This window comes from Leptonychotes weddellii, chromosome 5, assembly GCF_054177405.1.
Source record: "Leptonychotes weddellii isolate Sample4059 chromosome 5, ASM5417740v2, whole genome shotgun sequence".
Lineage (NCBI taxonomy): Eukaryota > Metazoa > Chordata > Mammalia > Carnivora > Phocidae > Leptonychotes > Leptonychotes weddellii.
In genome coordinates, this window is record NC_138373.1 from 88,242,615 (window position 1) to 88,257,539 (window position 14,925).

Consider the following 14,925-nt stretch of genomic DNA (forward strand, 5'->3'; position numbering starts at 1 on the left):
AAAAAAAAAAAAGCATATATACTTTGACCCAGTAGTTTTACTTCTAAAGAAGTATCCTAAGTAAATAATAGAGATGCACTGAAAATTACTAAGCAAGGATATTCATTACTATATTATTTATATTAGTAAAAACTTAGATATAACCTATTTGTCAACAATAGGAAAAGAATAAGACAAATATCAAATTTAGAAATGGAAATAAATACAACACAATATTAACAGTGGTTTTGTCTGGATATCTCCCTGGTGTCTCTGGTTATCTCCAGAGTACCAATGATTTCTAGTTCCTTCTTCTTTTCTATTTTTTACAATGCACATATATATATGATCAGAAAGAGATTATGAAAGTGAAGTTTCCCGTGTCCCTAGCCTGGTTCTTTTATATTGCTCTCTAATAGTCCCATTCAAAGATTCAAAATACACATTTGCAGGCTCAGACAACCCTCATGTTCACCAGAGACGTCCTAAGGAATAGCCACACACAGAAACTTTCCTGTATATATTTGAACAGAGTAACTTAAGAACTTACTCTGGGGTCCCTTACAACTGATGGTCAGTTTGGGTAGGAGAAGGGTTAATACACCTGCTCTCAGTGTATCAGCGAAGGGAATATAGTTGCCAATCCTGTGGTGAAAGCCATCTTGTTGCCATCATTGTCCCCGCAGTGCTGAAGAAATGGCGCTCATGAAGCTAAGTGACAGGACATCTCTGCAGATGATGACAGTTGGGAAGGAACAACAGTTGACCAAGAAAAACAATGGCTTTCTCCAAAATATGGATGTGGCTGAAGGTGCAATGCAGAAGTAAGTGAAGCCTGGGCCCTGGGGGCAGTTTTTGTGGTCCTGTCCGGACACTTCCTTGGGACAGCAGGATGCAAATAATAAGACTGCCAAATTCAGGGGTGGGTTGACCGTCTTCTCTATGATTCTTCTAATTTTGACCTCATGAATATTTTTTGTGAGTCACTAAAGGGGCCTATGGTCATGAACCAGGTGGACATCAGCTGAATAGAAATGGTCAAGGCTCTAATCTCAATTTGCAAAAATACTTTGATTGTTTTGTGCCTTTATTATCTTCACCTGCAAAATATATAAACCATTTACAATGCTTTGTATAGTAGACAAAGCACAAAGTGTTCATGTAAATATACATATGCATTTGTTAGTACATGATAAAAATGTGTTATAATATAAACCAATGGTTAACAACCTTTTTAAATAGGGTGAAATTTATTAAAGTAAAAGATTTTCCAGAACGCTTGTATGTCAAAAAAAGCTATTATGACATCAAAGATGTTTTTATTTTTATTTTTTTAAGTAGCTAAATAATCCTTTAATATAGCATTATGAATTATTAGTAATTATTTCCTCAAGTGAAGATGAATCTATCAGTGTCATTAATGGTACTACATAACTTACTGAATTAGGGGAGATAATTTTTTCATTAAAAAAATTTTTTTTATTATGTTATGTTAGTCACCATACAGTACATCATTAGTTTTTGATGTAGTGTTCCATGATTCATTGTTTGCATATAACACCCAGTGCTGCACGCAAAACGTGCCCTCCTTAATACCCATCACTGGGCTAACCCATCCCCCTACCCCCCTCCCCTCTAGAACCTCAGATTGTTTCTCCGAGTCCATAGTCTCTCATGGTTTGTCTCCCCTTCCGATTTCCCCCCTTCATTTTTTTTAAATGCATTTGTAATTTGTTAATAACAGTTGTATATACATTTGGAAACTTTGAGCAGTATTTATTTACGTAAGCAATATTTATTCGGTCTATAGAAATATTTATAGATTCCCAAAACCCTTTCTATGCAGGGTAAGCGTAAAGTGCGCCCCACCTCCGGGTTGAAAACTAAAGATTAAAACTAAAATGAGATACCAGTTTAAACATACAGAACTGGCAAAGATTAAAAACTTTAATAATACATGATTGTAGAAAAAGAGTGGAAAACAGGCACACTCATCATTTTTGCTGGAAGTGTAAATGGGTTCAACCTCTTTAAGGCATAACTCGGTAGCATTTATCAAAATTTAAAATATATGTATCTATTGACCCAGCAATTCTATTTGTAGGGTTATTCAATAGATATACTTGTACACATATACGTCGACACATAGATGTGTCGGGATGGTCATTACAGCATCGTTTGTAGTAGCAATTAACTGGAAAGAATCTACGTATGCATTAATAAAGAATTGATTCGCAAATTAGTGTATGGCCCCACAATGGAGTACCATATAACCATTTTTAAAATGAGGCAGGGGCACCTGGGTGGCTCAGTCAGTTAAGCGTCGTACTCTTGGTTTTGGCTCAGGTCATGATCTCAGGGTTGTGAGATCAAGCCCCACATCCCGGCTCCAGGCTCAGTGGGGAGTCTGCTGGAGATTCTCTCTTCCTCCCCCTTCCCCCACTTGTGGTCTTTCTCTCTCTCTCTCTCTCTCTCTCAAATAAATGAATAAATCTCAAAAAAATAAAGTAAAATGAGGCAGCTCTGCATGTACTGATATGAAATGGACGCCAAGAGGCTGTTAAAAAAGAAATATAGGGTACAGAATAGTGTGTATAATATTCTCTCATATAGATTTAAAAGACATATATATTTACATAAGCATAGCTGCTTATTTAGGCATCGAATCTCTGTGAAAGAAGAAAGAAGAAACCAGCAAATGTTGTGGGGAGGACATCTGGGGGCTAGAGATCAAGATGGGATCGCAGACTTACTCCGTTCTGCATGGTCTTTGAACTACATGGCACTTTTTAACTCTACTTTTTTAAAAAGAGTGTTTATTTATTATTTGTTTATTTTACACACCCATTTGCACACACAGAGCTACACAGCTGCAATGGCTTTGGAATTTGAAATCTCACTGTTAAATCACTTCTAGATTCAGTCAGCAAATACTTATCCAGCCTCTCTATTCCCGTTTTGTGCAGCGTACTATGCCCGACGTGATTCACGCGGAGGCAGATCAGGTGGTCCTGGGGCCCGGGAAAGAGTCCAGTGTTCTCCCTCCAGAAATGTTTAGGGCAGGCCTATACTGTACTCCTAAAGCATAATAACAGCATCTGTTTTGACTGTGTGGCTTACAGTTTGCTAAGGGATTTTACCAAAATGGACCACATCTTGGACAGATCAGATGATAAGGACAACGTTTTCTCCAAAAAGCCGCAAACCGACTTCCTTCATGAGACAGAGACTACAAAATGGGTAAGGGGGAGACTTAAATTCACGGTGGGTGAAGAGAGTAACTTGACATCTACCTCAAAGCGGTAAGGCAATACCTGACGGTTTCCCTGTGGTCGGTGCAGGGTGTTCGGAGCTTGAAACCAGGAAGGAGGTGGTGTCTCCTCTGAGGGTTGCTGCTATCACATGAGGGACTTGCTAACCCTCCCACACAATGACTTGTACATTATATGTTACTTCGGGCCTTGGGATTTGTGAAAACACTGTGACCTTTTTCACCTCGGACTAAATTGCCATGTGTCAAATTGCCCCCTGCTCACAGATTGTCTTCCAACAGGAAGCATGAGAGAGATCTAGTTACTCTTCATTCAGTCTGAACATCTCTCGGTCTTTGAAAGTCAGTCACCCAGCTGACGTGGAATGGAAGAAATTTCAACAAACGCCTGAGATTATCCTGGAAAGGGTTTATGTTTCCACCACCATTTAGATCAAAGCAAAATCATGGCTGAGACAGACCGAGTTTATTATCATTGAGCAAATCTCTCCATAAATTCCCCAGGCCATTGACCATTGGTTTCAACCAGTCAAAAAAACATGAAGGAAGGATAGTGTGGGAATGTCCACTCCCAGGCCTATGCAGCCCCAAAAGGAAGCTCAGGATCGAGCTCATTGTCTACTTGAGTACTTTGAATATATTTTGGATTCAGGGATGGCTAATTCTGTCAATCCATAGAAGGAAAGGCCACCAAAGAATAGCCTAAGCTGGACCTTATCTTTAAGGATTCTTCAGTAAGCAAACAAAGAAATAGAAGGGGCTAGAAGGCATGAGGGGATGGAGTTAAAGATGTGGAGAATAGATAAAATGAGACAGACAAGAAGTGAAAGGACAGACAGACAGACACCTTCTATGGGAAAAAAAATAGGAACTGAATGAGAAGGGGAGATTTAGGATGGGGTTTTTAGGAAGGCTGAAGATGAGAAAAGGAAATAGGGCAATTGAGGTATGAGGCCCTATGATCTTAGGGAACAAATGAAGGTATTATTCTATAAATAATATCATCTGATTTTGGGGGGGTGGGGGCCTTGTCCCTGGCCTCCACGCAGGGGCTGCTGCCATTAAACCCACTTTGCCAGGACACCTTCCCTGCATGCACAGTGTAATGTGCCCTGCTGAATCCTGTCCATCAGTGAACATCACCTGTTGACCCAGTTCAGATCAGACTAATTAGAGAATAAAATTATTCACTCTGTAAGAGTGAATTATTTTTACCAAATAGTCCACATTCTCATGGTATAAGGCAAAAAGACTATTTCTTACAAACTTCAAGTCAGGGTATAAGGTTTACCAAAAGGCTTTCTAAAAATTTTGGCTATATTTCTTTATATCAATTTATTTATGCAGCAAATTCTACAATTATATAAAAATAAATCACGTGCAATTATATAATTAACAGAAGTATTAATAAACTAGGCTCTTTGCTAGTAAAAGGACAAATATATGACTTCTTGGGAAAGAAATGGTTTCTTATTCTCTGGAAGCAAAACAGAAGGTCTTTAATTTGTATAATCTTACATTTGTTTTTTTTTTTTTTTTTTTTTAAAGATTTTATTTATTTATTTGATACAGAGAGAATGAGAGAAAGAGAGCATGAGAGGGAGGAGGGTCAGAGGGAGAAGCAGACTCCCTGCCGAGCAGGGAGCCCGATGCGGGACCCGATCCCGGGACTCCAGGATCGTGACCTGAGCCGAAGGCAGTCGCCCAACCAACTGAGCCATCCAGGCGCCCCTTACATTTGTTTTTTTAATAAGACCATACGATTTAAAGGTTCAGAAAAAGGACAGAATTAACAGAAGTTTTTAAAAAAAAATCAGTTGGTTTAATTAACAAAACAGACTTTAGCCAGGCTGCCAAAATTGCCATAGCTAACCGTCAAAGCCCCCAACATGTTTAGAAGTGAATGGTTTGCTCTGATTTCGCATTTTCCAATCTCTGGCATGGTATGTATAGTGTTGATTTCAGGTGCCCAGTGAGTGAGCAGACTTTCCTATTTCCTGCTTTTGTCTGCATCTCTCACAAGCAGAATGTATTTCCTTACTTCTGTAGTCTTTTTATTATTTTTTTTCATAACTGGAAGTTTGTACCTCTCCATCCCCTTCCCCTACTTCACTCCTGCCCTCTGGCAACCACTAGTTTTTTCTCTGTATTTATAAATCTGTTTCTGTTTTGTTTTGTTTATTCATTTGTTTTGTTTTTTAGATTCTACGTGTAAGTGAAATCATATGGTATTTGTCTTTCTCTGACTTACTTCTCCTAGCATAATACCCTCTAGGTCCATCCATGTTGTCACAATTGGCCAGGTCTCATTCTTTTTCATGGTTGAGTAATATTCCATTGTGTGTATGTATGTGTGTGTGTGTGTATACACACACATATATACACACATATATATGTGTATATGTGTATATATATATACATATATAAATATACACACACCACATCTTCTTTATCCATTCATATATTGATGTATGCTTAAGTTGCTTCCATATTTTGGCTATTGTAAATAGTGCTGCAGTGAACACTGAAGTCTATTTATTCTAATACCACGTATTGAGCAACCACTATGTTCTAAGCACTGTAAAGTGTTGAGGATATCTCTGTCTAAAATCCTTTGCCCTCAGTGAGCTCACACACGTGATTGCCTCTGTCTTCACATGACCTCCCCCTCTGTGTAGGTGCTTTCTGTCTCTCATTAGGACACTTGTCATTGGATTTAGGACCCAGGTAATTCAAGATAATCTCATCTTAGACCCTTAACTCAATTACATCCACAAAGACTCTTCCAAATAAGGTCACATTCTCAGGGTCTTAGCATTAGGACATGGGCATATCTTTTTTGGAGTGACCACTTAACCCACTACACCATATGACCTTGGACCAATCATTAATGTGACTGACCTAGGGGATTTCAACACCTGACTTTATCCACCTCAAGTCTATCATGGGAATTAAAAGAAAGAAGGCACATGAAAGAAGTTTGTAAAGAGTTACATGAATGTTAGTTATTCCTGGTGATGTGGCCAGTAATTTATCCAGACATTTCAATAACAGACTGATCTGCACTCCAACTTTTTCTCCTTCCAGTTTAAAAATAGTTTTGCTGAAACACAAGGATTTCAGACCAAACTTCTTCAAAGGACAGAGAAATATTTCACAATGTCATTACTAAAGAAGAGAAATGTTCAAAGATAAATTATTGGCAATTGTGTGCATGCATAGAAGTGAAATACCAGAAAATGCCTTGAATATTTTTCTAGAACAAGGCAAAGAATAAAGAAACAAAAAATAAATTTTGTGGGTCAAGCTGATAGAGTAGGCTTCCCCTCCCTTATTACTTCTTATTATGAAAAATTTTAAATAAAAAGAAAACTCAAGTGAATTATATGAAGATCAATCATATTCTCACACTTAGATTTTAAAATTGTTACCATTTGTCACATTTGCTTTATCTTTACATATGTAAATAGATGGAATTTTTGAACCATTTAAAAGTAGGTCAAAGACAGCATGAGACTTTATCCCTGTTTATTTTCAGACAGCATTTTTAAAAATAAAGACTTTCTTCTACATAGCCAAGATTCCATCATCACATCAGGACAACTAACAATAATTCCATGATGTAACCTAATATCCTCAATTTTTGAGAATTCTAATTTTTTCAAGTGTCCCTCAAATGCCCATACTTTTATTTATTTATTTATTTAAATTTTTTTTTGGTGCCAAAACCCAGGAAATGCCTGTACTTTTAAAATCAGCATCGAAACAAGATCTATGCAATGTATTTAGCTGTTATATCTCTTTAGACTCTCTGAACATAAAACAGTTCCTTCCCCTTTTATTTTCCCTTCACATTGACTTTTTGGGAAACCAGTCATCTGGAGTGGAGTGCTAGAGTCCATGGTCGGGTGGAATTCTGTTACTCATCAGCACTGAAAAGAGCTCTGCACGAGGACACTGATGTTCTATGCATCCCCGCCCCAGCCTTCCTCTGTCAGTGGAGCAGGAGGGCATGTCTACTTATTTTATAAATGCAGTAGAAAGCTCCAGCCTCAGAGAGGGCTGTGTGCTTGCCCCCAGAGAAAGGGGCATAAATAAGCTAAAGAGATCATCACCTCTTGTTAAAACCCTTTTTTTCTGCTTTGCTTCTTTCATAATCTTTATCAGAATATGTTGGAGCTGGAGGCTGAGCATCACCAGGACCTACAGAATGAACAGGATGAACAAGAAACAAATCAGGTTCAACATGAGGATCCTCATGTATCCACATCTTTGCAGTTTTCCAAGGAGAACATCCCTGAACTGTAAGCCTTGACACATGCAAAAGGAATCATTTAATAATATTTTGTGGGTACAATGCTACGTGAAATAAGCCAGAGAAAGACAAATACCATAGGATTTCACTTATATGTAAAATTTAAGAAAAAAGACAAATGAACAAACAAATAAAAAAGACTCTTGAGTACAGGGAACAAACTGGTAGTTGTCAGAAGAGAGGTGAGTGGGGGGCTGAGTAAAATAGATAAATGGGATTAAGGGTACACTTATTGTGATGAGCACTGAATAACACATAGAACTCTTGAATCATTATGTTGTACACTTGAAACTAATATAACCCTGTATGTTAGTCATACTTTAAAGAAAAAAAGAAAATAATAATATTCTGTGGAGAAAATGAAATTTAGCAGAGCACTTAGGGAAAGCCTGGAAGATTTAAAATCCATATGTCTTAAACCTTTAAGCACTCATGTGCACAAGTAACTACCTACATATTCTAGTAAGAATATGGAGTAGAGGTATTTCTAGAGATGTAGGCTGAGCCATAGGTTTCTCTTTGCAAACTCTTCTTTGGAGAGTGGAATTAATGCATATCTTGTCACTCTCAGATAATTTTCTAGATATGAAAAGAATTATGGGAGCTCCTCAGTGAAGCTCAGTGGGGTAAGCATCTGCCTTCAGCTCGGGTCATGATCCTGGGGTCCTGGGGTCCTGGGATCAAGCTCCCTGCTCAGTGGGGAGTCTGCTTCTCCCTCTCCCTCCCCCCACTTGTGCTCTCTCTCCCTCTCTCTCTCTCTCACTCACTCTCTCTCTCAAATAAATAAGTAAAATCTTTTAAAAAAAAGAAAAGAATTATAATTCTCAATAGAAATGTATTATTAAACCCTTGTAGACCCTTCCCCTGTTGCATAGCTCTCTGCTTCTAACAAGAATATTCATTAGGATAGTGTAATTCTTAACATTCATTCCATGCAGGGAAATTAAAAATATATCATTATTTTTTACTAAATGTAAAATACATTTTATTTTCTCCAGTTTTATGAAGATCTGCTAAAATGGATATCAAATAAGTGCTCAAACTTTTTTCTTGAGGCCTAACTGCTTACCTGGCCCATTTTGGTGACAGGAAATGAATCAGCATACCAACTTGCCATTCAAAGAGAGAAGGTTTGGGGCCATTTGAAGATGTTTCCCATTTCTTACCTTAAAACTGATCATAATAATATTTCTGCAGGAGTCAGGAGAACACTTTCTTCCAGCTAAACTACTGGAATACACAGATGGGTCTACAAGTGAAAGAACTTGGAGCTGATCACATAGGCTGGATGGAGAAAATCAACAATATTATACAAAAAATAAACCTAACAGAAAACACAATGAAGAGGTAATTTTAGGGTATTGGGTTTGATCAGAAAATATTGAAAATTTTCATAGCTTCAGAAACTCTGGGTTTAAGGTGGTAAAGTCTTTTAGGCATGCCTTCAGAATAAGAAGTACCAAGTCTTACGTTTTGAAGTCAATGTCACAAAATCTCAAAGCCTGTTTCAAAGTTATCTGCATCTTTGCTCTCTCTTCTCTCAAGGAAAGGACTTCTCTCATTGGCTTTTTTTGGAAACTGTGTTAATGGCCATCCGAGGAAGGACTTCAGGTCTCCAATAACCCCTTGAGCTTTAGCCAGTATTGTCCAAAGGGATCCAACCTGCATGACATGAAAAAAGTATTAAAGAGTATGGTTGTTAAATTAATGCATATCTGAATTTAAGTGGAAAGTTTTAAGATGAAACTGAAAAGATAAGAGTAATTATTATTTTTCTAGTCACTGGTATAAAGAGAAGGGACTTTGGAGTCAAAGAAATTCCTTTCATTGGTGTTTTATATGTTCAGGGTACAGATATATCACATTTTGTTAGATTTGTGCCGAAGTATTTCATGCTTTTGGTGCCATTATACTTTAAATTTTAAAATTTCTAATTATTAATTGCCAGGATATAGAAATGCAATTAGTTTTTGTATATTGGTCTTGTGTCTTGTGACCTTGCTAACCTCATTTATTAGCTCCAAGTAGTTTTGTAAGTTATTTGGGATTTTCCACATAGATAATCATGTCATCTGCAAATAGAGAGAGCTTTATATCTTCTTTTTCTATCTGCACGTCTTTTACTTCTTTTTGCTGCCTTATCATATTGGCTAGAACTTGGGGTATGATGTTGAATAGGAGGAATGACAGCAGACACTAGACATATTTACCTTGTTTTCAGTCCTACAGAAAAAGCATTGTGATGTAAGGTGTTTTGCTTTTTTTTTTTTTTTGAGATTGAGAAAGTGTTTTCTAATCTTAGTTTACTGAGATGTTTTTAAAATCAGGTATTATACTAAATTTTTTCAATAGCTTTTGTTGCATCTATGAATGATCATGTTGTTTGTTTGTTCATAGTCTCTTGATATGGCAAATTGTAATGACTGATTTTTCAATGTTGAACCAGCCTTGAGTTTCCAGAATAAACCCCATTTGGTCATAATATATTATTCTCTTTATATATTGTTGGATACTGTTTATTAAAAGGGAATTTTTGGATGAATGTAATGAGAGATATTGGCCTTTTTCTTTCTTGTATTAGTATCAGAAAACTTGCCTTATAGTAAAAACTGGGGCATTTTCCCACTTGTTCTATTTTCTGGATGAATTTGTGTAGAACTGGCATAATTTCTTCCTTAAATGTTTGATTGAATTCACCAGCAAAGCCATATTGCCTGGATATTTCATTAGAGTAAAATTTTTAACTACATAGTTAATTTCTTTAATGATATATAGGGCCATTCAGGCTACTGAACTGTTGGGTATATATTAGCGGTAGATTGTATCTTTTGAGGAATTTGCCCATTTCATCTTTCCTCAGCTTTTCCAAATGGTAATATCTTGTCCAACTCTAGTGTACCATCAAAACCAAGAAATTGACCTTGGTACTATGAATAGAGCTTATTTAGATTTTCCCAGTTATATGTATTCTCACTTGTGCATGTAAGTGTGTGTATAGTTCTGTGCAACTTTATTATATGGGTAGCCTTACATAACCACCACCACATCAAGAATCTGTTGTACCATTGCACAAGACTCCTTTGTGTTAGCCCTTTGTAGCCACACCTAAGCCGACCCCTAATCTCCAGCAATGACAAATCATTTCCACATGTCTATAATTATGTTGTTTCATAAAGGTTGGCTATATCAAATCCTGCATTATGTACCCTTCTGAGGTTTATTTTTTTCACTCAGCATAATTTTCCTAAGGTTCATCCAAGTTGTTGCCTGTATATCAATAGTTCCTTTCTTTTTGTTGCTGAGTAGTATTCCATGGTATGTGGATATATATAGAGAGAGAAAGTTTGGTTAACCATTCACCATCAAAGGACAAGTGTGTTATTCCTAGTTTTCAGCTATTATGAATAAAGCTACTTTGGATATTCATGTACAAATTCTTGTGTGAAAATAACTCTTCATTTCTCTGGGATAATTTCCCAAGAATGAAATTTCTGGGTCACATGGTAAGTCTGTTTTTAGTTTTGACAGGAAGTGCCAAGCTATTTTCTGGAGCGGCTGTCCATTTTATGTTCCCACCACCAATGTCTGAGTGATCCAATTTCTCCACATCCTCACTAGCAGTTGGCATTATCACTGTTTTGCATCCTAGCCATTCTGATAAATTTGTAGTAATATATCATTATAGTCTTAATTTGAATTTCTCTAATGGCTAATGGTGCTGAGCATCCTTTCATGTCTTTATTTGCCATTTATATATCTCCTTAGTGAAATGTCTGTGCATGTGTTTTGCTCATTTCTTAATTGGATAGTTTGGTTTTTTAATGTTGAGTTTTAAGAAGTTTTCATATATTCTAGGTATAAGACCTTTGCCAGATATTGACAAGTGAATCCATTCAACAGAGTCTTTGACCAAACAAAAGCTTTAAATTTTGATGAGGTCCAGTTTATCAATGTTCCCTCTTATAGGTAATGTTATTAGTGTCAAGTCTAAATCTTTGCCTAGTCGTAAGTCCCAAAGATTTTCTGTGGGTTTTTTTTTTTCTAGAAATTTAGCTAAGCTTCCATTTTAATCATTTAAATTTTCTGCTCTGTATCCAATTAGACCTTACATTTCTTTACCATTATCTAGATTATTTAGTGTTTTTTACCTTCTTGCATTGCATTTGTGACATCTCATTCCAACACAACCACAACGCAAGAGTCCTCTTATGTAAGAATAGGATATCATTCTTGAAAAATCACAAAAGATTGTCTATTGGGTGATTTTTCTTAATCCATAGGACTTAGTCCATCTCTTGGTCTGTTTGCAGCTTATTAAATGAGGTGATGTCTCTGGAGGACCAAATTGAAAAGCTGGAGTCACACCAAGACCTTGACCCTGATCAGGGAGAAAACATTGAGGTAAGCTAGAGGCTTGGAAAAGATAATCAGGGAGGTTGTGGGAACTCTGCCACCATTTCCCACCCCTTCTATTATTTAACAGACCACACTAAGAATTGAAACCCATCTTTTGTCATGAGGAGGATTGCTCTCTGGTGGTCAGTTCTGAGCACCTGTCATGTGGGTACCACCACTTCTATTCTCTGACAACGCAAAAAGACGAGTTTTTAATTCTACCTATAAACTCAGTTTGATAGGCTTATATCTTGATGCCATCTTAAGACCATGATGAGTACCTTAACAGAAGACTTCTCTTCTTGATCTTTGTACCCAGCACCTAACAGTTCAAGGAGACATCCAGGGATTAAATATTTATGAATAACTGCAACCTTAAAATGTAAGAGATATATTTGTGTTCATCTTTGATGCTTTCATGAAGAGTTCTTGTGTTGGTTTTCACAGTCTCCAGTTTTTCTGTTGTTTTCTTGCCTTGCACTGCCGAGAGACTCTTTTCTGAGAAAGGTTGAATTTCCCTTTTTTAAAGAGTCATAGGATGTTAGAAAGGTAGTGACCAATTTTGGATAAGAATTAGACTTCAGAGCCCTGCCTGACAGTATTTCTAAACTTCATGCCTTTGAAAAACAATTCTCTAAGAAAGGAGAAACCCGTGTCTATCTACTTCCTCTGCTTTAGCTCAAGCCAAAAAACTTAAAAAGTGAATTTTGGAGGAAATAAAGAAGAAATGTCTCTTTTATTGCAGGAAGGTAATGTTTATTTAGACCCCTCACATACTAAAAGTCAACTACAGATCAGCACAGATTTAACACCGGGGGGGGGGGGGAAATACTTTTAGCCACGATTTAGTCCAAAATTTTGAAGTAGCAACCTCATTTTTAGCTAGATGAAAAGTCAAAAGTTTTTTTCACTATCTTTGGGCTTTGGAAATTGCAAATTATGAGAAAAGGGAAGAGGACAAAGCCAAGAAATATTCTGCCTTGGAAAATTTCTCCAAGAGTCAGCTGTGTTACAGGGATGAGGCTTTCAGTAGAAGGTAGGGTTAGGGAGGGATGGGTATCAAAGGAATGAGGAGAAAGATAGAAGAGCACAAAGATAAATGAAAATGAGATTTAAAAAAGAAACCAACAAAGGCTTGGGATAATACGAAAAGGGAAGGCATGACAAATACATATGGAGATTCTCTGGCCTGAAGATGCACAGCTTTGTATGCACTTTAAAAAAAAACAGCATGACTTAAAAATTATAAACACACCAAATATCCACCAACCTGTATGTGGATAAACTGTGGTACATGTTATAGGATAGAATACTACTCAGCAAGAGGAAGGAATAGACTTCTTACTCATTCAACAACATGAAATAATTTCAAGTGCTTTATGGTGAGTGAAACAAGCCAGATCCAGAAGATTGCATATTTCATGATTGCATTTACATGACATTCTGAAAATGGCAAAACTATAGGAACAGAAAAGAGATCAGTGGTTGCTGGAATTGCATGGGGAAAGAGAGCGGAAGATTGACTAAGGGGCACAAGGAAATTTGGGGTATGATGGAAATATTACATATCTTGTTCTGTTGATTATGTCATAATTCATAGAACAGTACACTTTTAAAAAGTGAGTTTTACTATATGTAAATTATACCTCAATACACATGGATTTTAAAAATGGACACAAGGTCTGTCCTCAATAAGTCTAAAGGGTGATGGGAAAGGCCCCATAAAAGCAAATGCAGTAATATAATAAGAAACTTCATCTATTTATTATTTTTTTTAGATTTTATTTATTTATTTGTCAGAGAGAGAGAGCTAGCAAGTGCACAAGCAGGGGGGAGCAGCAGGCAGAGGGAGAAGCAGGCTCCCCGCAGAGCAGGGAGCCAGATGCGGGACTCGATCCCAGGACCCTGAGATCATGACCTGAGCTGAAGGCAGATGTTTAACCAACTGAGCCACCCAAGCGCCCCATAAAATGAATTTTATTTTATTATTTTAAAGATTTTATTTATTTATTTGACAGAGAGAGACACAGTGGGAGAGGGAACACGAGCAGGGGGAGTGGGAGAGGGAGAAGCAGGCTTCCCGCGGAGCAGACAGCCCAGTGTGGGGCTCGATCCCAGGACCCTGAGATCATGACCTGAGCCGAAGGCAGACGCTTAACTGACTGTGCCACCCAGGTGTCCCTAAATAAGAAATTTTAAATATAAGTATTACAGAAGCAAAGTCAGTAGGAATGGCTGTAGTTTCACTCTGGTAAAGGGAAATGAAGAGTTTTAGATATGGAAACAACAACCAAAGTGTGGTGTGGGCAAATTAAAGGAGAAATAAGCTAATAAAGTTAAAATAAAACCACATGTATTGGCTCATTTATATCTTGTGAAGAAATGGAATGACTCAGAAAGGAATGGAAGAGAGAGGAGGGAAAAATCGGTAAAATCACTTAAAAAATACACACACAGCAGAAACAAAATTAAAAGACCTTTAAGGTGAAGAAAGGACTTTGAGGTGGCCTTTGGCTGTTGCCTGATATTTAACCCCCAAATTCACGAAGCTTTCTGAGATCTCCATATCAACATGACTTGATATGAATGATAGACTTTCATTCTGCAACTGACTCCTATCTATTATCTTTGATGCAATTATCTTAGATAAGTACCGTGTAAAGATATTTCTATATAAATAAACCAGGGTACCAAGTAAAATGTGATTAGAAGATCACAACTCCTTTCTAAATATTTAAGTCACACAATTCAGGGATTGGGGATGGATGAACTTGGTAAAAGAAGGGTGTAACTATACATTTTCTGGAAGCTGGGTTTTTTTTTTTTTTTAAAGATTTATTTAGGGCGCCTGGGTGGCTCAGTTGGTTAAGCGACTGCCTTTGGCTCAGGTCATGATCCTGGAGTCCCGGGATCGAGTCCCGCATCGGGCTACCTGCTCAGCGGGGAGTCTGCTTCTCCCTCTCCC

The 14,925-nt window shown here is 37.3% G+C and overlaps 1 protein-coding gene across 1 annotated transcript in view; it reads left to right on the forward strand.

The window, feature by feature from the left end:
• Positions 1-534: 534 nt before the first annotated feature.
• SMCO2 (single-pass membrane protein with coiled-coil domains 2) overlaps positions 535-14,925 on the forward strand; it is a 23,262-nt gene continuing 8,871 nt past the window's right edge. The window contains exons 1-5 of the mRNA XM_081818943.1: positions 535-803; positions 3,102-3,219; positions 7,418-7,554; positions 8,763-8,912; positions 11,876-11,966. Of these exons, the coding sequence (XP_081675069.1) occupies positions 676-803; positions 3,102-3,219; positions 7,418-7,554; positions 8,763-8,912; positions 11,876-11,966 (624 nt within the window). The 5' untranslated portion in view covers positions 535-675. The remainder of the gene's footprint in view (positions 804-3,101; positions 3,220-7,417; positions 7,555-8,762; positions 8,913-11,875; positions 11,967-14,925) is intronic.